Source organism: Ranitomeya imitator, chromosome 1 (assembly GCF_032444005.1).
Source record: "Ranitomeya imitator isolate aRanImi1 chromosome 1, aRanImi1.pri, whole genome shotgun sequence".
Taxonomy (NCBI): Eukaryota; Metazoa; Chordata; class Amphibia; order Anura; family Dendrobatidae; genus Ranitomeya; species Ranitomeya imitator.
In genome coordinates, this window is record NC_091282.1 from 535,581,153 (window position 1) to 535,604,937 (window position 23,785).

A 23,785-nucleotide genomic window follows, 5' to 3' on the forward strand; every position below is an offset into this window, starting at 1 on the left:
ATGCGCCCACCATTTTGCAAGATGGCGGCGCCCAGGGAGAAGACGGCCGGACGGACAACGGGACTGGGTAAGTATAAGGGAGGGAGATGGGGGAACGGGGGGGGGGGGGGGGCGTCGGAGCATGGGGGGGTGGGATTGGGGCACGGGGGGGCAGCCACACTGCAGCGGTTCTGCACCACAAACCGCAGTAAAACCCGCAGATGTTTTTTTTCATCTGCGGGTTTTACTGCGGCTTTCACCTCACAATGGAGGTCAATGGGTGCAGAACCGCTGCTGTTTTACAAAAAGAAGTGACATGGTACTTCTTTTTTACCGCAGCTAATCAGTGCGTTTTTTTTTTTTTTTAAATTCAGGATCATGTGCACAGTGGGTCCTGTTTTCCATAGGGTACATTGTACTGTACCCTGCATGGAAAACAGCTGCGGAACCGCAGCGGCAAAACCGCTGCGTTTCCGCGGTAAAAAACGCCCTGTGTGAACATGGCCTAAAGAAAGGAGGGGAGGACATATTGAGCAGGTGGGAAGGCATACTGCCCTGTGGGCCATGCCAAAGGTGCACCGAGCGCCTGGACTTAGTTTGAACAGTCACCCTGTGCTGGAAGTCTTTTAACGGATTTAAAAAAAAAAAAAAAAATGTCCAGACATCCAAAAAATGTGGGAAAAAACTCATGAAAGTGTACTCAAATTGAATTAAAAAAACAACAACGCAGCTACACAAAATTCCAGGGAAAAATAACAGTTCTTTCATTGTATTTTGCTTGAGAAAACTGTCCATTTTGACTGCTGGTAAAAGAGGCTGGATTAGCATACTTAGGCCCTGAGTAGGGATGATCGAATAGCTTCGGATTACCCCTTCTCCAAATAGCTGCATCCGGAACTTGGATACCTGGAACGCTCCTGATAATGTTCAGCGCCGCAGCTGTCGGCTGTATGAAGTAGTCACTTTGATGAATCAGGGCCTGTGTAATTTGCTGCGTCCATTCCATTCTGCAGAAACTGAAGTTGCAAAGCCAGTGTGCATAATGGCGTATTGAGCCTCTTCGCCATGCAGAAGGGCATCATGCACCCTAATTATGATGGCTTAAACTTCACTTTCTGTAGCGTGCAGGCAGAAAATGATCACAGACCACAGAGACCAGTGTCATTTCGACTGTTCAGATTTTTTGTTTGTTTGTTTTTTCACACCGGCCAAAAAAATCACAGCATGTACTTTTTTGTATTTTGGATGAGACTCTCCTACACGGATCTATAGATGTGCCAAAGTCATACGACTTAACTGTAGAACTAGAACATCCAATGTTAGACACTGCCATTATTTATATGTATATACTGTATAATATGGAATCTTGCACACACTCGTGCTTCTATTGCCTGAAAGTATTTTCTGGTTTTTTTTTTTTTTGTTCAATATACTTTAAAACAAGCTGTGCGCTTAGTTTTTACTGTTTGGTTTGGCCAGGCATACTCAATTAAGAGAGAAAATAGAAGCACATTGTGTTTCTATGCATCAGTGAGTGTTTTGTCAATTGCTCCATTTTTGTTAAGGCCACTTTCACACTTCTGTCGGTACGGGGCCTTCGCAAACCGTCGGCCCGACGTACCGACGGATGTTGTGCAAAATAGTGCAAAACATGGGCAGCGGATGCAGTTTTCAGATGCATCCGCTGCCCATTATGAATTCCGGGGAGGAGGGGGCGGAGTTTCGACCGCGCATTTGCGGTCGAAAATGGCGGACGTGTTGCATAAAAAAAGTTATTGCACTTTTTTTGTGACGACGGTCCACCAATTACCGAAGCATCCAGTGCACGACGTATGGAACGTGTGTCCATATGTCGCGATGCGTCAGTAATACAAGTCTATGTGCAAAAAACGCATCCTGCGGGCAACTTTGCAGGATGCGTTTTTTGCACAGAACGACACATTGCGACGTCTTTATAAAGACGGAAGTGTGAAAGTAGCCTAAGTGTGAACTAGACCTTACAGTGGCCATGAAAGAGAGGGACTGTTTGCAAATGTTGTGCCTATGACAAAAAAATACTAACTAAATGCAGTGTAACTAGATTACAGTTCAAAGTTGTAATGGTGTACTCTTGTCAAGAAGTAAAACCTGGAGACCCACTGACATGTGACACTTGTGTTACTTGTCAGCACCAGAACTCCTTTCTTAAGGTGTCACAGCGCTCATCAGCTCGAGATTTCATGCCGCCCTTTCATATGATTTAGTAGGAGTGTTTGATGGTAATCTGAAACTCAGAGCAGGATAATAAGACGATGGGAACTAGTTATGTTCCTGCATATGGCCTCAGTCCTTCCCCTCCTATGACTTTTAGTTTTCTTATGTATGGCCCTATATTTTATGTAATTGACTCAAACCAATGGAAAACCTTGCTTGCTATTGAACATTAGACTCCTAATCTATCAGCTTGTTTTATTAGGCCCAGTGCAGACAGCAGCCTTTCATCAGAGGTATATAGTCTCATTCATTTTTAATTGTTAATAAACATACCATACATACATACATACATACACACACCCCTGCAAACAATAACATCCTTTTGCCTTTAAGTTGGAAAATAAAAAGCGTGAAAGTATGTACTCTTATGGCCTCCGGAAATAAATATTTCTAAACTTGGGGTTTTAATGTAAAAAAACAAACAAAACAATTTAAGAAACTTTTTCCTCTAACTTTTGGGGTAAGTTCACACAGGACGTTTTTGCTGTGTTTTATGCTTTATTTTTCAGCTGCTTTTTACAGTACCAGCAAAGCCTATGAGATATCAGAAATTTTATGCACACACAGTTTTTTTTTTTTTTTTGTCATCAGTATTTTGTGCTTTGTTGCGTTTTTTTTATATAGGGCATGTCACTTCTTTCAGCATGTTTGCAGCATTTTTCACCCATTGACTTGAATGGGTGGTGAAAAAATGCTGCAAATACGCTGGTTGATTCTTCTTGCAGCATATTTGCTGCAGTAAAGTGAAGGACAGCCGGATGTGACGTCACACTCTGCTCTGCTACATCTAGATGTGAGGCTGCATGGTGCGTCCATGCAGCCTGTCATACAGCAGAGCGGACTCAAACCCCCCCTGTATTTTTGATAACCAGCCAGACAAAACTCACAGCTAGGGTCTGCAACTAGTGATGAGCGACTATACTCGTTGCTCGGGTGGTCTACCAAGTATTTGTGACTGCTCGGAGATATAGTTTTTGTTGCCGCAGCTGCATGATTTACAGCTGCTAGCAAGCCTGAGCACATGTGGGGGTTGCCTGGTTGCTAGGGAATCCCCACATGTATTCAAGCTGTCTAGCAGCCGTAAATCATGCAGCTGCTGCAACAAAAACGAAATCTCTGAGCAGTCACAAATACTCAGGAAAACCCGAACAATGAGTATAGTCGCTCATCACTAGCTGCAACCCCTAGCTGTCAGCTTCAGCACGACTAGTTACCCAGAATAGAGCACTGGGACCCCCAATCTCGAGATCAGAGCTTTGGAACTATATCCTTAGTGGAGCAAAGGTACGTATGCTTGGCCTACTCCCTATTCTTCCATTTTTATGATCTTGGGATTGCTGAGGGTTTGCACCTTCAGCAATAAGCAAGTTTTTGGACAACTTTATTAATACATTGCATAGCACAGTGCCGAAGAACTGTCTGTCATGCAGCAGGGTAGGCTGCATTAAGAAAATGTGCATACCAAAGTATTTAGATAAGGTGGTGTGCAAACCCCTCTGGAATTTAAGACTCGTCCTAAGGCTCCTCACACTGGCGTATAGCCCCAACGAGTGCTATACGATATTTTACCAGCTAGCACTCGGACCAACTATGGCACAGTGCAGATCTGCATTTTTTTTTCTGTCTCGTGCCCATTCAGCATGAGAAAACAATTGCAGCATGCTACGAGTGCACCCGATAATCAGATCCCGCACACCCAAACAAGTCTGTGGGTGCGTCTGAAGCATCCGAGTGCAGTCCCATGTATGCGCACAGAGTAGATGGAGAAATTGTGTTTTCCATCTTCTCCGCACCTGTGCTGGGATTAACTTATGCCAGAGAATAAAATCACATGACACTCAGTTTGAGCCGAGTGTCATTATCATAAGCAGCCCTATTCTTCCGCATGTGAGAACATGCGCTAGTGTAGCCCCGGCTGAAGTATGGTGGTGTTTGAGGCCTTCCAGTACATGGAGGTTTATAGGTGATGGGTGTCAGACATCATCCTGTTTGAGTGCTTTGATAAATATAAAATTACTTGATTTTTGCCTTACTCAGCTGCCCACTGCCATCCAAAATGGAGCAAGTATAGTCCTCAGCATTGCAAGGAGCTAGGCTTACTTCGGCACATGCTGATTGAATGTCATGGGTGGATTACAGGCTTGCAGGGTACAATGGGGTCATATTCCGCTTCCCATGTGCCCAGCTCAAGGGAAATCGCACTTTCTCAGAAACTATAGTTTCTTACTATCCTACATCCTCTCTACAGACCTCTTTAGATTACATCTTAGTTAAAACTATCTAAGGAAGTACTGTAAGTACATGTTTTATTAACCTCTTCAACACTGGCAGTTTTTCAGTTTTGCATGTGTTTTTTTTTTTTTTTCCCCTCCTTTTCCAAGAGCTTTAAAAATTTTTTTGTAAATGTCTGTGTTTTCTTTCTCTGTGAAATGAGTTGCAGTGCAAAACGTATAGGAATACCCATATAAGCAAAGAGCTTAAAGGGAACCTGTCACCATGTTTGGCCGATAAGAGATATGGCCACCCACTTTCAGAGCTTATATACAGCATTCTATAATGCTGTATATCGTCCCCCAACCCAACCTGCAAGAGAAGGAAAATAACTTTTAGGCTATGTGTACACGTCTAGAAAGTATGTAGAAAATCCTGAGGATTTCCGCAGGAATTCTGCACGTGTTTTTGTCGTGTTTTTATCGCGCACTTTGTGCGTCTTTTTTGGCGTTTTTTTCCGGAGGTTGCCAAAGCAATAATATAGTGGGAAATTCACTTAAAATCCGCAAAATTAATGAACATACTGCGAACTTTTCTGCATGTGTTTTTTTTTTTTTGGCAGGAAAAAAAAGCAACATGTGCACAAAAATTGCGGAAACAATTAAAAATGATGGGATACTTGATGTATGCGTTTTTTAAGCGTTTTTGCCGCGGAAAGCCGCCGAAAAACGCGCAAAAACACGAATAATCCGAAACGTGTGCATATAGCCTTAATATACTCACCTGCGGGGCGGTCTGGTCCGATGGACGTTGCTGGTCTTGGTCCAGTGCCTCCCATCTTCATGTCCTTGTTCATGAGTATGACGCGTCCCTGCATCATCCACACAGTCTCCTCTGCACAGTTGAGGGTAGAACTATATGATAACACCTCGCGGATTAATATACAAAACAATTCATCTATTCTATATAGTAAAAAAATTCAATTAATTAATTATCCCCAGTGTTATACTAAAAAAGTGGAACCCACTCATATACCAGAAGAAACCAACCACCAGAACTCTAGATGAACCATGGAAATCCGGGCAAGGTGATATAATATAAGATATATATCTTTATTTAATAGCAACAATATAAATTAAAATAAAACGTGTGCACGTATCAGAACTGTGTTCCGAAACGCGCGACGGGGTGTGCACGTTTCTAGGACCAGGTGGTACCCTAAGGTATTGATCTCCATTATCTGTCTTTTTTTGCACATTTCACAATGCACTTTGAAGTTTATACGCAGTTGTGGATGTTCACTATGTGACACTGTTGCACGTGGCTAATGCCAAGTTTCATATTATTTACCTGTATACACCCCATATGGGATTCAATAATTGATTTATGTTTTCTATTATTTTCTATTAATTTTATTTGTGTGTTTCACACTAATTTTTGGTGATCTGGAATATTCCAAATAGGAGGCCATTTATTTCTATCCTGTGTGTCCACTATTCATTATAACTATTACTACTTTTAGTTTTATATGTTTATATAAAATGTCTGTGTTTATTAAATGTTCTGATACATGCACGCGTTTTATTTTAATTTTTATTGTTGCTATTAAATAAAGATATATATCTTATATCACCTTGCCCGGATTTCCATGGTTCATCTAGAGTTCTGGTGGTTGGTTTCTTACAGTTGAGGACAGAGCAAAGTACTGCAGTGCGCAGGCGCTGGGGCTCTGACCTTTCCTGGCGCCTGCTCACTGCAGTACTTTGCTCTACCCTCAACAGGGAAGAGAAGTGCTCCTGAACAGGCGTGCAGTGCCAAGGAGACTAGTCATCCACATGAAGCAAGCAGGAGGACGGCATCACAAGAAGATGGGAGGTGCCGGACCAAGAAGAGCGACACCCATCGGACCGGAGTGCCCTGCAGACGAGTATAATAACTTATTTTTCTTACAGGTCGGATCGGGGGCAGATATACAGCATTATAGAATGCTGTATATAAGCCCTGAAAGGGGATGGCCGTAACTCTTATCGGCCAAACCAGGTGACAGGTTCCCTTTAAAGAGGGTTTGTCTCCGGATCCTACGTGGACACTTTGCTCAAGTTATTTTGTTCTTGTTGCTCTGCTGAGTATTGTTTACATCCATCATACAGTTCCAGGAATTTGGGCTCTTTTTTATTTATGTTGATAAAACTGGTTTGGTTATTTATTTTTGGGCGTTTGCTCACAGGAGTAATTATGCAGAGAAGGCAAATAACGTGACCAGATAACCTTTTCTCTATCCCTCATTTTAAAAAAAACATAAAAAATTAGCTCTAAATAAAAAGGTCCATATCTCTAGAACCAGATGGAGGATTTAAAGAAAAAAAAATGCAATATTAAGAGGAGAAAAAACTGGTCACTTTTGAGTTAGTAAGAGGCCCTCTTTAAAGGGACTCGCTCAGCGCAGAGTGACGGTTCACACCAAGTCCAGACACTCAGTGCTTCGCGGTCGGGCCCATCATTTACACCTTGCCACTGCTTGCTTTTACTCACTCTACCCCCTCTTTTGATTTGAAAATTCTGTCTTCATAGAGCAAGAGAAGGGAGGAGATGGCGGGAAACCGTAGTTAAAGGTTTGGCCTCACCGTGATGCCCCATGAGCCTGTACTTGGTTTGAACAGTCATCCTGTGCTGACAGTCCCTTTTATATACACCTTCTCACCTGCTTGCTTTCATCTATCTCTACCACCCTTTTTTGAGTGGAGATAGAGGGTGAAAACAAGTAGGTGAAAAGGTGCAGATAAATGATCGCCCCCGCCATGACACACGTGCTGGACATGGTTTGGACAGTCTATAGAACTGTGGGCTTGGCTTATTTTCTTATAGTATGTACTCTATATCAATAATATATTGGCAAATTTGTATAATTTTTTTCCAACACTGGTTTGTGAAGAAAATGCTGAGTGTGTGTGGCATTTGCGTTTATTTGCAAGTCCGTGACGCTCTTGTGATAGTCTGTAAGCTGTATACGGCAGAAACACAAATGTTATTGAAAGAAATCCTGTGTTTGGAGAGTGGGGTACAGCTTCTTTTCTGGTTAGTGCGAACTGTATATCGCATCCCACGGCTTGGTTATCTTTGCATTAATGCTGGAGCCACGGGGTAATAGTCAGGCAGAGACCTGCTTTTTCTCCTCTATACCTGCAGGTTCCTATACTAAATTGACTTGCTCTTTTCACATGACTGTTTCACAGTTGCCAACCTCCTCATTTGTGAAGATTTCACCTCAGGAAAAAAAAAAATCATGGCTGGAACAAATGTTTTTGTCACTCCCTACCTAAAATAGCTATTTCTCCAAACCCGCCTCAACATAATGCCTTTGACTCTGAATTTTCTGTCAGCCTGATTATTTTGACCTGCATTAAATGATTTGTCCATTACTGGGCAATCCATTGTTTATAACCCCAGAATTACTATACAGCAAAATTTAAAAAAAAGGATACGTCCCGGACCAGCGCCATTCTTCTGACATAAATCACATGAGTGCTGCAGCTGCTGACATTTTTTTCCAGTCCATATGGCGCTCCCTATGTCAATTTTCTCTTACATCTATGTCCTCCTAATGACCCTTCATTTTTTTACATCAACAGTTAAACATAATAGAAGACCTATATAATCATTACAGTAGACCCTTCAAAACAGAGGCTGTACAGATAGTATCTTAGTTTTGGAAATATTGAGTTTAATCTGATCCAAGGAACTGATAAGAATAATACAGGTTACTTGGTTTTTGCACAGACTACATTCATCATGTTAACTACCCAGTTCAATTGCCTTGGTCTGTGTGTGGTCAATTGGCACACGAAGAGCATACTGACCAAAAAATGTGCTCATCTGAACAAGTCTTAAGATTGGCTTAATCGTTACAACAGGATCCCTTAATTTTTCTTCACTGAACAACCCCTTTACGAAAAGGTATCCCCCTCCACATGGTAGGTGATGAGCTACAGATCGGTGGGGGACTGATCACTATCTTCCTGTTAGAATGGAGCCAGCAATGCACATGCTCCATCCTTTCCCCGTAAGAGTGCTGCTTCTAGCAAAGGTAAAGGTGCCATGTTCTGGCAATTGGTGTGAAGCCCCCACCCATCTGTAAATTATATCCACTCGACCATACAGTCTGGATGGCTTAATCAAAGTTTATTTTCCCTGCCCACGTCACTTGCTGCCGGCGCATACACATTACATGTGGAAATCCAATCCAGATTCAGAAACTCTCAATTGGATTACAGCCTGGGCTTTGACTTGGCCACTCCAAACATTTACACATTTCTCCTTAGGGTACGTTCCCATGTTCAGAATTTGTTGTTGTTTTGACGATATGTATTTATGCAGTGCCAAAACTCAGCGGCCAGATGTTACAGTATAGTAGATGAGATTTCTAGAAATCCCATGGCCACTGTGCGTCTGTGCACCTGTGGATCATCCACAGAAAATGACATGCGGCGCGTCTTTCAGATCCGCTGCATGTCAATTTCTCTTGAGGGTACACATGTGGATTTTCCCTATGGACTTGCATTAATGAGGAAAATCCGCATGTGTAAAAAAAAAAAAAAAAAAGTAAATGCCTGTTCGCTAATTTGCATAATAAGTGTTGACATTCTGCAGCATCAAAATTGCAGCAGATCCTTAACATAGGAACGTACCCTCAAATCATTCGAATGTTGATTTAGTAGTAAGCTTTGGGTCATTGTCTTGTTGGAAAGTGAACCTCCGCCCCAGTCTCAAATCACTGACAGACTGAAGCAGGTTTTGCTGAATAATATCCCTGTATTTTCCACCATTCATCTTCCCCTTCAATCGGACCATTTCCCCGTCCTTGCTGCCCCCCCCCCCCCCCCACCATGTTTCATTATGGGGATGGGGTTCTCGAGGTGATGAGCTGTGTTGGTTTGGTGGCCTCAAAGTTCAATTTTGGTCTCATCTGACCACAGCACCTTCCTTCATACATATTGGGAGAGTCCCACATGTCTTTTGGCAAGTTCAAAATATTTTGTGTAAGTAAAGGCTTTTTTTTTGCCCTCTCCTCCATTATGGCCACATCTATAGAGTGTAGGGCTTATTGTGGTCGTATGGACAGATACTAAAGTCTCTTCAGGGTTACCATAGGTCTCGTGCTGCCTTTCTGATTAATGCACTCCTTCTCCAAGGTGAGTGTTTTGGTGGGCAGCCCTCTTTTTGGTGGGCAGGTTTGTTGTGGTGCCATGTTCTTTCTACTTGATGACAATGGATTGGATGGTGCTCCTGGGGATCTTCAGAGATTGGGAATTTTTTTTATAACCCACCCTGACTTATACTTCTCAACAACTTTGTCACTGACTTGTTTGGAGATCTCCTTGGTCTTCACGGTGTTTGGTTAGTGTTGCCTCTTGCTTAAGGGTGGTGCACACGTTGCTGATTTCCTGCGGATCCGCAGCGTTTTTTGCCTTGCAGAAACGCTGCAGATCCGCAAGTGATTTACAGTACAATGTAAATCAATGGTAAAAAAATAATAATACTGTGCTAAAAGTGCGGAAAATTCCGTGTGGAAACGCTGCGGATTAAAAGTAGTAGCATGTCTCTTCTTTTTTGCGGATCTGCAGCGTTTTTGTACCCATTCCATTATAGAAAACCACAGGGGTAAAAAACGCAGTAAATCTGCACAAAATCCGCACAAAAACCGCGTCAAATCTGCACCTGCGTTTTCTTCCAAGAGATGCAGAATCCGCACCTGAAATTCTTCAGCCTTATCCGGAACGTGTGCACATAGCCTTACGGTGTCGCAGCCTCTGAACCTTTCAGAGAAGGTGTGTATATACTGACAGGCTACGTGACACTTAGATTGCTCACAGGTGGACTTCCTTTCACTAAGCACGTGACTTATGAAGGGAATACCAAAAGGGTGAATACATATTCACATTCCAATTTTAGTTATTTGATCCCATTAATTTAATTTGTTTATATTTTTCACTTCTCCAACTTCAACTATTTAGTGCTGATTCATCACACACAAATCTGATTACCAAAATATTTAACCACGTAATGTAACAAAATGTAAATGGCTAAGGGGGCGCCTTTTGCAGGCCACTGTAGACAATGTTTTGTGGACTGTAAAATGTATGAACCAGTGTCAACCCTGTTACCACAGATTTGTGCAGAAACCAAGTACAAGATGTTTTTCCTCGTCTGACGGGAATCGTCTTTCCCATGCTTGGTGCTAAATGTGGCTCCTGCATAGTCCACAAGGACACCTGGAAGTAGGACGATGAATGGACTATTAGGATCATCTAGCTGACACAGCCTTGCACCTTTTAGACCGAATTGGGTGTTAGTTATTCAAACCAGATATACATAGTTCATACCACACCCTGTGTCACTGAATATCTCCCTGGCAATATTCTGGAGAGGTCATTAGTGGCTCTCTGACAAAAACTTTAAGCATGGCTGACCTCTTTCCGTGTGATGATGGTATGACATTAGTCAGCTAAAACATCATCCGTTGCTAAATTTTACCTGGCCAACAACCCCTTTTTATAAAGGTTTAGGGGATCCCAAATTATTGCATTCGTACATATTTTTTGTTTTAATTTTTCCTGTTTCAAACCAGTTTTGTGCCGAATTGGGCCTTTCTTTGCCCTGCCTTTCTATGTTGTGCATACAGTATATTGAAGCCTATTCTCCTGTCTTTTTTTTTTTTCTCCCTCTTTACCATTTTGGCTATGGTTTTTGAAATCAAAATATTAATAATTCATGATGCCAGACTTAAAAAGTTTGAAAACTTTTTGCGCAAATGTTCTCCAGTCTACACACCACTCCTTTATAGTTATCTTTTTCTTTTTCTTAATTTGTCTTTGTACCCCAGAAATGTTTTGGTAGTTGCATGTGACATTTGAATGTTACTTCCCAGCTGCCATTTTATTGTAGCACAGCACTATACATTGGGCTGCCATTTCCCTCTTATCACCTGTAATGGCTGTTCTCAGTGGAGCGGTCATGTCGGTAATTACCGGCGAGCACAGGTCCGGGCACCAGTGGTGACTTAATCCAGTGATGTGTACTCACCCTTGGAAGAAGTCACTGCCCAAGTCCTGGTGCCTGGATCTGTACTTACCGGTAGTTACTGTGACCTGAGAAGAACACATATTGTGGCTGCTTCGCTCAAATCACAGTAATTATCTGCAGAGCCATGTATCTAAACCTAACTGTGATCCAATCCGCTGAAACGTGTATCAAAGCGATCATGTGTGACAAAGTCCGCTGGGTATATTTAATCAAATAAAGAATTTTCAAAGGGATGTGTGGCGACATTCCTCTTCATTTTTATGGTATGTGAATGAAAATGGTTTTTAGATCCAGTGGCTGAATAACCTGAATAGACATAAAGTAATTACATGTTAGAGGTGGATACTATTGTATCCAGTGTAGACATTCCTGGCAGCAATACTTGCAAATTTCTTGGCCTGGTTATTTGCCTCTGGAGTACAGGCTGCTCATCTCGGAGAATCATCTAGACTGGATACATGTGTTACCACATCTCAGGGTTTTTAATTTTCCATAGGATGACACCAAATTGAGATCTTAAAAATTTGAGGGAGTTTGAGTACAAATGAAAGGCGTTGTTATCCTGCGGCTTGGTCTGACACCCAGTACCCCAATGATCAGCTGCTACTGGCGCTGGAGTTGGCTGGATGTAAACTATTCTGCAGTACTCTGCTGCGGTCACTACACAGCTCTGCGCTGTGCTCCTTCAGTCATGATTTTAACGATTGGACCTGTATAAATCTGCTATTGTCCAAACAGTATTGTGTGATTGGAATATCCCTTTAATCACCTTATTTGGATTGGACTGACAGGATTAACATGCAGCACGGGAGAACTCTTAAAAAATTTTTTTGGGGGAGTATACAGGGGGAGTCGGGGTTATATAACCATTGACGGACTGCAGCACAGTGATGGTTTTATTTTAGTTGATATGACAAAACTGGTGAACGGTTCCCTTTAAGTTATTGTACATAAGAAGCTTCTTTACATAAAACTGTAAACCTGGAAGACTTCTTCAATTACCGTTCAGGTTACTAATAACCTGCCGCTCTCTACAACTTAAGGTAGAAGCAGCCTTGGCCAAGATCAGAAAGCCAGATGGAAATTGGGCTTCAATGACGTGATCCGTGTGCTCGTCCACATCAGACTGCAATAGTTGTTTCCTGCCGCGGACCATTGGTGTGGGTAGAGTCCCATGTGCACTATGTTGCCTTCCATTATTTTTCAGATGACTTATCGCAATGTCCCCAGATATTCTCTATCTGCTGTTAAACTGCCTCCTATTTCTCTGTGGTGCTGCCTATCCCTCCCCCAAGTTATTATTGGTGTATGAGGCAATGCGCTAGATGCAGGCAGCGCCTGAACTTGCCTTTTACGGTATATGCATGCTCTGAACCAGCTACCATTTGGCTCCTTTTACATTGAACATTTCTCTCGATGGCGCAGCATTGAAATGGAAGCGTTTCCCCTCCGTCATTTCAGCAGTAGCCAGATTTAAATTGGTTTGATGCATTTTTCTTTTCAGAGAAAAAGAAAGGGGAAATGCAAATGTGTTTTTTCTTGTATTTCAAAGGCCTTGGATTGGTGTTTGCATACTGCAATTTGTATTTAAAAGGAGTTCATGTAGTGTTCTGGCTTTGACATGCAAATGCTGTTGAAAATTCAATTTGACTAACTTTGATGAGATTGCGGTGCTGGGTGTAATTTCTTCTGAGTTGTCAGTGTATTTCCAGAATAGTTATGTCAGACGCAATGCTTCCAGTGTTTTATATCGCACACACGACGTTCAGTCTGTAGTAGGGCTGGTAATGAAAGAAGCACACATCTGAACATTTTTTCTATATCTTGTGTATGTGATGTATTGTACGATCAGTGTTACTGTGCTGTCTCCTCAATATCCAGCACCGTTCCGCTCCTCTTCGTAGTGACGACGCCAATCTTCTGCTTATCTGTCTCGCCCTATGCATTAAAATGTAAGTCTCTGGACTCTCGTTCTGACACTCCATAGACTTAGGTACCGTCACATTAAGCGACGCTGCAGCGATATAGACAACGGTGCCGATCGCTGCAGCGTCGCTGTTTAGTCGTTGTGTGGTCGCTGGAGAGATGTCACACAGACAGCTCTCCAGCGACCAACGATGCCGAAGTCCCTGGGTAACCAGGGTAAACATCGGGTTACTAAGCGCAGGACCGCTTAGAGTAAGTTCACACAGGGCCTTTTTGCTGTTTTTTTTAATGCTAATTTTTAGTTGCTTTTTACAGTACCAGTAAAGCCAATGAGATTTCAGAAATCTCATGCACACATTGTTTTTTTTTTTATTTTGTGTGATCAGTATTTTGTGCTTTGCTGCGTTTTTTGGGACATAGGGCATGTCACTTCTTTCAGCTTTTTTACTGCGTTTTTTTCATCATTTTTAACCCTGCTGTTCTGTTCGGTCTGGGGAGACCTATTTTGAACTTTGGTATTTTTTGGGGTGTTCAAGATGCGGTTCTGAAACTTGTGGTTGATTGACTTAAATGAGGATGGGTCGGTCGGCCACGGGTTTCAGAGCCGCATCTTGAATATTTTAAAGAATATTGAAGTTCAAAGTCGGTCATTTTTGACCAACAGAACAGCAGGGTTAACCCATTGACTTGAATGGGTGTTGAAAAAAGGCAGCAAAAACGCAGGTGTTTGCTGCTGAAAATCCAAGGACATTAGCATGTACAAAGAGAAAAAAAAACGCACCTAAACCTGCGTTTTTGACACAACTTCTTTCCTGTCAAGAAGATCAGATTTTGCTGCAGGAAAAAAAAAGCAGAAAAAACGCCCTGTGTGAACTTACCCTTAGTGTAAAATCCACTTCTGGGTTGCACAGAGCGTAGACAAGGAAAGCCTGAAGAACGGTATATATTAACACACTGACACTGCAGTACATATACACAGATTTAGCTGAAAATATTTATGGTAGAGCTTCTTTGGGCTCATACTCACCTGTGAGAAACTCGGATGAGCGTCGCACATCAATACCCGGCAGCGCATGTATTCCTATGTGGCCGCACGCTCCGCTCCTGAGTCCCGGGTATTAACATGCGAGACTCATCCGAGCTTCTCGCAGGTGAGTATGAGCTGTTTAAAGGGAATCTGTCATCAGTTTTTGGTGTTTTCAGGTGCAAAAAAAAAAGTAAAGACAGACCCTTATTCCAGTTTTGATAGTCTGCTGCTGATAAAGCTGTGATTTTATCACTTGTACTAGGAGTAGTAAACCTGCTGTATTCTTCCATATTCATGAGGGCTGTATAACTCGAGCCCACCAGTGACTGGCAGCTTTCTGTCTATGCACAGTGTACACAGAAAGCTGGTAATCAGTGTTGTGGCTGGGGGTATACAGCATTCAGAGAACTGGTAGATCTGCCAAAATGACAGCAAGCAGCTCAGTAAGTGGAGTCTCTGCCCCTAAATCATAAGATTCCCTTTTAGTTATGGCAATTATCTAAATGTTTGAGATATTGCATGATATGCGGTCGAATGTCTTCTTTATGACATTTTTAGTTTGTTTTTTTTTTTTTTGGTTTTTTTTCCTGTGAACTCAATTCCTACCATGCATAGTCTTCTAACTTGTATTTGCATAGGTGAAAAACCTTTTGTAAGTTATTTGCATAGGTGAAAAGCCTTTTGTAAGGCAATGTTCACATAAGGTTTGTGCTGTATTTTTGGCTTTTGTACATGATGTAAACATCTCGGTAGGGTTACATTAGCCCATGGATGTGAAGTGAGCAGAGCCTAAGCTGTGTCCAGCCGCTATTTACATTATTTGTGTCCGATGTGCCGTTACGCACCAGTCACATTGTTTCATGTGTAGACTACAGTATACATCCAGTGTAAGCCGCACATTACATCTGCTGTGCTGTGTACTATTCTGACGCTTCATAATGGCTGCAGGATCATGGTCCCCTTTATCCTCGTTTCTTCCTGGTCTGTAACACTGTAATAGACCTTATTGTCAGCTCTTTAAACTTTTATCAGATTGTCAGGTGCGGTATTTCTTTATTCTATGTGTGCTGGGATGAGATAACGGCATGACAGTGCTGCCCAAACTCTGCAGTCACTATTAAAGTGGTACATATTGGGTGCCCATTCTTTATATGTAATTTCAGTATTTGTATAACTAGAGACAATTGACAAAAGGTTGTATTGCGTTCTTTTTAATTTATGTAAATTCCCATGTCTTTCAGAACGAAGACAGTCCCAGTCCAAAAAGGCAAAGACTGTCAAATTCAGTCTTTGATTACCCAGCACCATCGCCTGCACCATCGCCGCCAATGCGACCATGGGAGATGTCATCAAATAGGCGGCCTCCTTCGGCCCGACCCAATCAGCACCATTTCTCAGGGGAAAGATGCAACACTCCTGCGAGAAACAGAAGAAGGTAATTGCAATTGAGGGCTCTAATCAGGGCTGTGGAGTCGGAGGTAGTTTTGGTTGGAGTCGGAGTTGGTAGAAATGTACCGTCTCCGACTCCAGCTTTAAAAAAAAAAAAATGTATTAATATTTCATAATTGAACTTTCATATGAATTTTATAAATGTTACTCAAATATATACAGTCATGGCCAAAAGTATTGACACCCCTGCTATTCTGTCAGATAATACTCATTTTCTTCCTGAAAATGATTGCAAACACAAATTATTTGGTATTATTATCTTCATTTAATTTGTCTTAAATGAAAAAACACAAAAGAGAATGAAGCAAAAAGCAAAACATTGATCATTTCACACAAAACTCCAAAAATGTGCCAGACAAAAGTATTGGCACCCTCAGCCTAATACTTGGTTGCACAACCTTTAGCCAAAATAACTGCGACCAGCCGCTTCCGGTAACCATCAATGAGTTTCTTAAAATGCTCTGCTGGAATTTTAGACCATTCTTCTTTGGCAAACTGCTCCAGATCCCTGATATTTGAAGGGTGCCTTCTCCAAACTGCCATTTTTAGATCTCTCCACAGGTGATCTATGGGATTCGGGTCTGGACTCATTGCTAGCCACCTTAGAAGTCTCCAGTGCTTTCTCTCAAACCATTTTCTAGTGCTTTTTGAAGTGTGTTTTGGGTCATTGTCCTGCTGGAAGACCCATGACCTCTGAGGGAGACCCAGCTTTCTCACACTGGGCCCTACATTATGCTGTAAAAATTTGTTGGTAGTCTTCAGACTTCATAATGCCATGCACACGTTCAAGCAGTCCAGTGCCAGAGGCAGCAAAGCAACCCCAAAACATCAGGGAACCTCCGCCATGTTTGACTGTAGGGACCGTGTTCTTTTCTTTGAATGCCTCTTTTTTTTTTTTCCTGTAAACTCTATGTTGATGCCTTCGCCCCAAAAACTCTACTTTTGTCTCATCTGACCAGAGAACATTCTTCCAAAACGTTTTAGGCTTTCTCAGGTAAGTTTTGGCAAACTCCAGCCTGGCTTTTTTATGTCTCGGGGTAAGAAGTGGGGTCTTCCTAGGTATCCTACCATACAGTCCCATTTAATTCAGATGCCGACGGATAGTACGGGTTGACACTGTTGTACCCTTGGACTGCAGGGCAGCTTGAACTTGTTTGGATGTTAGTCGAGGTTCTTTATCCAACATCCACACAATCTTGCGTTGAAATCTCTTGTCAATTTTTCTTTTCCGTCCACATCTAGGGAGGTTAGCCACAGTGCCATGGGCTTTACACTTCTTGATGACACTGCGCACGGTAGACACAGGAACATTCAGGTCTTTGGACATGGACTTGTAGCCTTGAGATTGCTCATGCTTCCTCACAATTTGGTTTCTCAAGTCCTCAGACAGTTCTTTGGTCTTCTTTCTTTTCTCCATGCATAATGTGGTACACACAAGGACACAGGACAGAGGTTGAGTCAACTTTAATCCATGTCAACTGGCTGCAAGTGTGATTTAGTTATTGCCAACACCTGTTAGGTGCCACAGGTAAGTTATAGGTGCTGTTAATTACACAAATTAGAGAAGCATCACATGATTTTTCGAACGGTGCCAATACTTTTGTCCACCCCCTTTTTTATGTTTGGTGTGGAATTATATCCAATTTTGCTTTAGGACAATTCTTTTTGTGTTTTTTTTCATTTAAGACAAATTAAATGAAGATGATAATACCAAATAATTTGTGTTTGCAATCATTTTCAGGAAGAAACTGAGTATTATCTGACAGAATTGCAGGGGTGTCAATGCTTTTGGCCATGACTGTATGTTCTATCAAGCTATGAACAACAGTGATAAGCAGTTCTGCTGGAGATAGAGACATTTCTTAAGGGGGAGTCACACATAACGATATCGTTAACGATATCGTTGCAACGTCACGCTTTTGGTGACGTAGCAACGATCCCGCTAACAATCTTGTTATGTGTGACAGCGACCAACGATCAGGCCCCTGCTGGGAGATCGTTGGTCGTTGGGGAATGATCAGGACCATTTTTGGTCGCTTGTCACCTGCTGTCATCGCTGGATCGGCGTGTGTGACGCCGATCCAGCGATGTGTTCACTTGTAACCAGGGTAAAATTCGGGTTACTAAGCGCAGGGCTGCGCTTAGTAACCCGATATTTACCCTGGTTACCATTGTAAAAGTAAAAAAAAAAAAAACACTACATACTCGCATTCTGATGTCTGTCAGTCACGTCCCCCGGCGTCCACAGGGTTAAGATTGCTTTCGGCAGGAGCGCTGCTAATGTGTCAGCGCCGGCCGTAAAGCAGAGCACAGTGGTGACGTCACCGCTGTTACTGCCGGTGCTGACACAGGCAGTGCAGGGAAGCTCTCGGCAGCAGCGCGTGCATTAGCAGCGCTCTTGCCGAAAGCAGTTTTAACCCTGTGGATGCCGGCGGGGGACGTGACAGACATCAGAATGCGAGTATGTAGTGTTTTTTTTTTTTTTTTACTTTTACAATGGTAACCAGGGTAAATATTGGGTTACTAAGCGCGGCCCTGCGCTTAGCAACCCGATGTTTACCCTGGTTACCCGGGGACTTCGGCATCGTTGAAGACAGTTTCAACGATGCCGAAGTCGTTCCCCTGATCGTTGGTCGCTGGAGAGAGCTGTCTGTGTGACAGCTCCCCAGCGACCACACAACGACTTACCAACGATCACGGCCAGGTCGTATCGCTTTTCGTGATCGTTGGTAAGTCGTTTAGTGTGACTTAAGGTACCTTCACACTAAACGACGCTGCAGCGATCCAGACAACGATCCGGATCGCTGCAGCGTCGCTGGAGAGCTGTCACACAGACAGCTCTCCAGCGACCAACGATGCCGGTAACCAGGGTAAACATCGGGTTACTAAGCGCAGGGCCGCGCTTAGTAACCCGATGTTTACCCTGGATACCATCCTAAAAGTTAAAAAAAACAAACACTTCATACTTACCTACCGCTGTCTGTCCCCGGCGCTCTGCTTCTCTGTACTGGCTGTGAGCACAGCGGCCGGAAAGCAGAGCGGTGACGTCACCGCTTTGCTTTCCGGCCGCTGTGCTCACAGTGAGTGCAGGAAAGCACAGCGCCGGAGGACAGACAGCCGAAGGTAAGTATGTAGCGTTTGTTTTTTTTAACTTTTAGGATGGTATCCAGGGTAAACATCGGGTTACTAAGTGCGGCCCTGCGCTTAGTAACCCGATGTTTACCCTGGTTACCAGCGAAGACATCGCTGAATCGGTGTCACACGCCGATTCAGCGATGTCAGCGGGAGAGCCAGCAACCAAAGAAAGTTCTGGCCCTCTAGCCCCGACCAACGACATCACAGCAGGATTCTGATCGCTGCTGTGTGTCAAACTGAACGATATCGCTAGCGAGGACGCTGCAACGTCACGGATCGCTAGCGATATCGTTTAGTGTGAAGGTACCTTAAAGCTTTAATTCTTGTGTGTGACTGTTCTCCACTGCCCTTATCTAATATTATACTTGGTTAACCTCATGCTGCCCCAACCCCCCTACTTACAATGTATGAAACTGAAAGTGAAAATGTGTTGCAAATTCTTAGTAGTAAAGCTCCTGCTCTAGACTAGATGTTTGGTGTGCGTCTTCCAAGCATCTCACAGCTGCTACTCAGAAGAGGAAGACTGAGGCCGGAGTCACACATGCGAGAAACACGTCCGTGTCTCGCATGTGAAATCCAAGCTCTGGCGCCGGCACTTCGGAGCGGAGGGTGCGGCTTCATGTGTTTTTTATGCGGCCGCACGCTCCGCTCTGGAGTGCCGGCGCCAGAGCTTGGATTTCACATGCGAGACATGGACGTGTTTCTCGCATGTGTGAACCTGGCCTAAGAAGTATTATCCTTTCAACAAACTTTGCATCAGTTAACTGTGAGTACATGAGGAATAACAGAATTTAACCCCTTAGTGACGGAGCCAAATTTTTGAAATCTGACCAGTGTCATTTTATGTGGTAATAACTCTGGAACTCTTCAACAAATCCCAGTGATTTTGAGACTGTTTTTTCGTGACACATTATACTTTATGATAATGATAAATTTAGGTCGATATGTTTTGCTTATTTATAAAAAATATCAGAAATTTGAGAAAAATGTTTAAAAATTAGCAATTTTCAAACTTTGAATGATTATCCCTTTAATCCAGATAGTCATAACACAGCAAAACATTAATAAATAACATTTCCCACATATCAGCTTTACATCAGCACCATTTGTAAAATGTTATATTATTTTGTTAGCATTTTAGGAGGTTTTAATAATGTAGCAGTAATTTTTCATTTTTTTCAAGGAAATTTACAAAATATATTATTTTTAGGGACCTATCCATGTTTGAAGTGACTTTAGGGGTCCTATATATCGCGAAACCCCCCAAAGTTATACCATTTTAAAAACGGCACCCCCTGACATTTTAAAAACTGCAGTCAGGTAGTTTATTAACTCTTCTGGTGCTTTTCAGGAAGTAATGCAAAGTGGCATGACAGAAATGAAAATATGTATTTTTACCACCTAAATGCCGCTAACTTCTGAACAGATTACTACAGCCGACAGACTCTAAGGCCGCTATTTGGCCGTGAATTGCCATAGCAAACATCAGGACCACACAATCATCATCTGAGGGCACCAATTGGGATAAAGAGGAAGCCCCCACACTCTGTTAACCATTTATAATGATGTAGTCACTATTGACAGCAGCATCTAAGGGGTTAAACAGATTTGGACGGTGCAAGCACTGATCATGGCTAATACAGCAAGTTGTCAGCTATAGTGTACATCCGACAGCTGCTGGATTGTCACCTGTATGGGGAGGCTATTCTCTTATATCTCAGGTCAGTTAAAAGACGTATTGGCGGTCATTACGGGGTTAATGTCGAAAAATATTTGGATCACAAGGACCGTGCAAAGTGTTCCCGCATAGAAGAGTCATCCCCATCAAAGAACACAGCCAGTACATTTCAGCAGAATTTTTCATGTGCACTAAAAGAAATTGAGAAATTTGACCGTTCATCAAAATTAACAGTGCAACAAGCGATTCCACTGTATCCTGACATTGTCAGAGATGTTGCCCGAGTGGTTACTGCTTTGCCACCAACAAAAGTTAGTGTAGAGAGGTTGTTCTCTGCTCTCAAAATAATTAGATCAGATTTGAGGGCATCCATGAAGGAGGATCTGACAGAGGCAATACTTTTTGAGGACAAATTTATAGATTTCTTCTTATTAACTGCATAACAGTGTTTATTGCATATTTACTTACAAGAGTTTAGAAATGTTTATAAAAGTTATTTGCTATATTCTAATAAATATAGTTTTTGCTCTAAGTGGTCTGATTACTTATATGATGGTGAGAAACTGAATAAGCACGATATTAATATTTGACAACAGTAAATTTATTGTTACGAATTGGCCATTTATGAAGGAGTCGGAGCCGGAACCTGATAAAATCCAGGAGTCGGAGTCGCAACTGTGGCTTACCGACTCCACAGCCCTGGCTCTAATGTAGATTTAACCCTGCTGTTCTGTTCGGTCTGGGGAGACCTATTTTGAACTTTGGTATTTTTTGGGGTGTTCAAGATGCGGTTCTGAAACTTGTGGTTGATTGACTTAAATGAGGATGGGTCGGTCGGCCACGGGTTTCAGAGCCGCATCTTGAATATTTTAAAGAATATTGAAGTTCAAAGTCGGTCATTTTTGACCAACAGAACAGCAGGGTTAAGGGCTGTAGTGACATGGATTCATGCCATACGTACTCCTTCAGTGCAGTCTGCGTAGAGATTGGTAAAAGTTACTACATGGCTGTTCTCATGTAATTCTTATTAATGGTGATGTTATATGGCTGTTTTACTGGCAGCTGTGGATGTTACCGTGCCGTGTAGGTAAATTGTATACAGGAAAAAACAAAATCCAGCTCACCATACCGACATTCCCAAGAGCTCGGAGCACGGAACCGCTGTGTCAGGGCGTGGACGAACAGGAAAGAGAAGGAGATCCAGCTCAACGAAATAGTGAAAAATCCATAATTTATTTCACTTAAAATATAGTGAAAGGACAAAACATCAGCATACAAAAAAATTAAAACCAAGGTCAATGCGTTTCCGGTGACTAAGCACTCTTAATCATGATCATGATTAAGGGTGCTTAGTCACCGGAAACGCGTTGACCTTGGTTTTAATTTTTTTGTATGCTGATGTTTTGTCCTTTCACTATATTTTAAGTGAAATAAATTATGGATTTTTCACTATTTCATTGAGCTGGATCTCCTTCTCTTTCAGGTAAATTGTATACATTATGTATTCACAGAATGACCTTTATGCACACTGAAAGTACTGTCTGCGATTGAATCAGTTAGTCTAAGTTCACATTAGCGTTGCGCCGCTGTTGCGTTGGCGACGCAGCGGCGACGCGCCCCTATGTTTAACATAGGGGACGCGTGCGTCTTTTTGGTTGCGTTTTTCGCCACGTGCGTCGTTTCCGACGCTGGCGTCGGACGCACGAAAACGCTACAAGTTGCATTTTCTGTGCGTCCGATTTTGGTCAAAAACGACGCACGCGTCGCAAAACGCGCGCGTTTTTGCGCGCGTTTGCGCGCGTTTTTCGATGCGTCGCGCGTTGCGTCGCCGACGCAGGGCGGCGCAACGCTAGTGTGAACGTACCCTTACCCAATACTCTATCAGATGTTTTATTAGCATGGAGCATGTAAAACTTGCACCTTAAAGGGAGCTGGTCATCATGTTCATGCTTCCCGAACCACAGACCGCATGAATCCGATACTGACTGTGCTGTTGTAACAGTGTATGTTTTACATGCTTGGAAAATCCAGCCAGGGACTACTTGTCTCAGCTGACTAGTCCAAGGCAGATCCCAGCAACTTTTCCCCCCCCGCAACATTCACCATGACTTTGTGTACGCATAGGAAGTTGATTTTAATCAATAGAACTTGAAATAATAACATGCACAATTGGATGTGTTTTAAATTAAATGTTCCTGTGCTGACATAATCTTATAAATGTGCCCCTGCTGTGCAGTGGTTACCTGACCATACAGGGACATAGTCTGATAATGCCACATCTCCTGGGTGGGGGGTGGAAAAGAGTGTACAGACATTACAGCATGGGATCGCAAATGGCTCTTTCTTTTAAGTAAAACATTGGTATGCATATACTTGTGTATGAGTCGCCCCAAGTATGAGCCGAGGCACCTAATTTTGCCTTGGAAAACTTATTGACTCGAATATGAGCTGGGTATGCATTGTCCCCTAATCCCTATTCTGATATACATGGTTCCCCATCTATACAAGGATGGGGAAAAAAATATGTATATTATTATTCCAAGATCTATTGAATAAACTTAAATTTAGGTTGTTGGAAAATCCCTTTCTAAATTAGTTGCGAACGGCGTGGCTTCAGTTACCGCTCAGTGAGCGGCAGCTGTAACCATGTCCCAACACTGACTGACAGCCAGCTCATCAGTGCTCAGCCGGCTGTCAGTCAGTGCCGGGGCATGGCTACAGCCGCCGTTCACTATATACGAAGGGGTGATTGAAGCCACGCCTCTGTGACTGAAAGCCTGAAACTGCCTGGAGGAACAAAGTTAATTTCCTCTCTATGGCCAGGCTGTGGCTGCATGGCTTTAGAGCACGAGATTAACCCCATATCTGCAGGTTAATACTGTTTTTTTTTTTTTTACATGACTGGTTCCCTTTAAGCTGGCTATACACTATGTATTTCATATTGCTAGTTCTGAACACCCTTGCCGTACATTTAACCTCTTAGTGACAGAGCCAATTGTGTACTTATTGTCAATCCAATTATTACAATTCTGACCACTGTCACTTTA

General features: G+C 42.6%; 1 protein-coding gene across 5 annotated transcripts in view; it reads left to right on the plus strand.

The window, feature by feature from the left end:
- RNF38 (ring finger protein 38) overlaps nucleotides 1-23,785 on the plus strand; it is a 411,040-nt gene that overhangs the window by 365,945 nt on the left and 21,310 nt on the right. For all 5 annotated transcript variants that reach the window (XM_069767548.1, XM_069767540.1, XM_069767557.1 and 2 more), the window contains one exon: nucleotides 15,718-15,911. In XM_069767548.1, coding sequence (XP_069623649.1) covers nucleotides 15,718-15,911 — 194 coding nt within the window. The remainder of the gene's footprint in view (nucleotides 1-15,717; nucleotides 15,912-23,785) is intronic.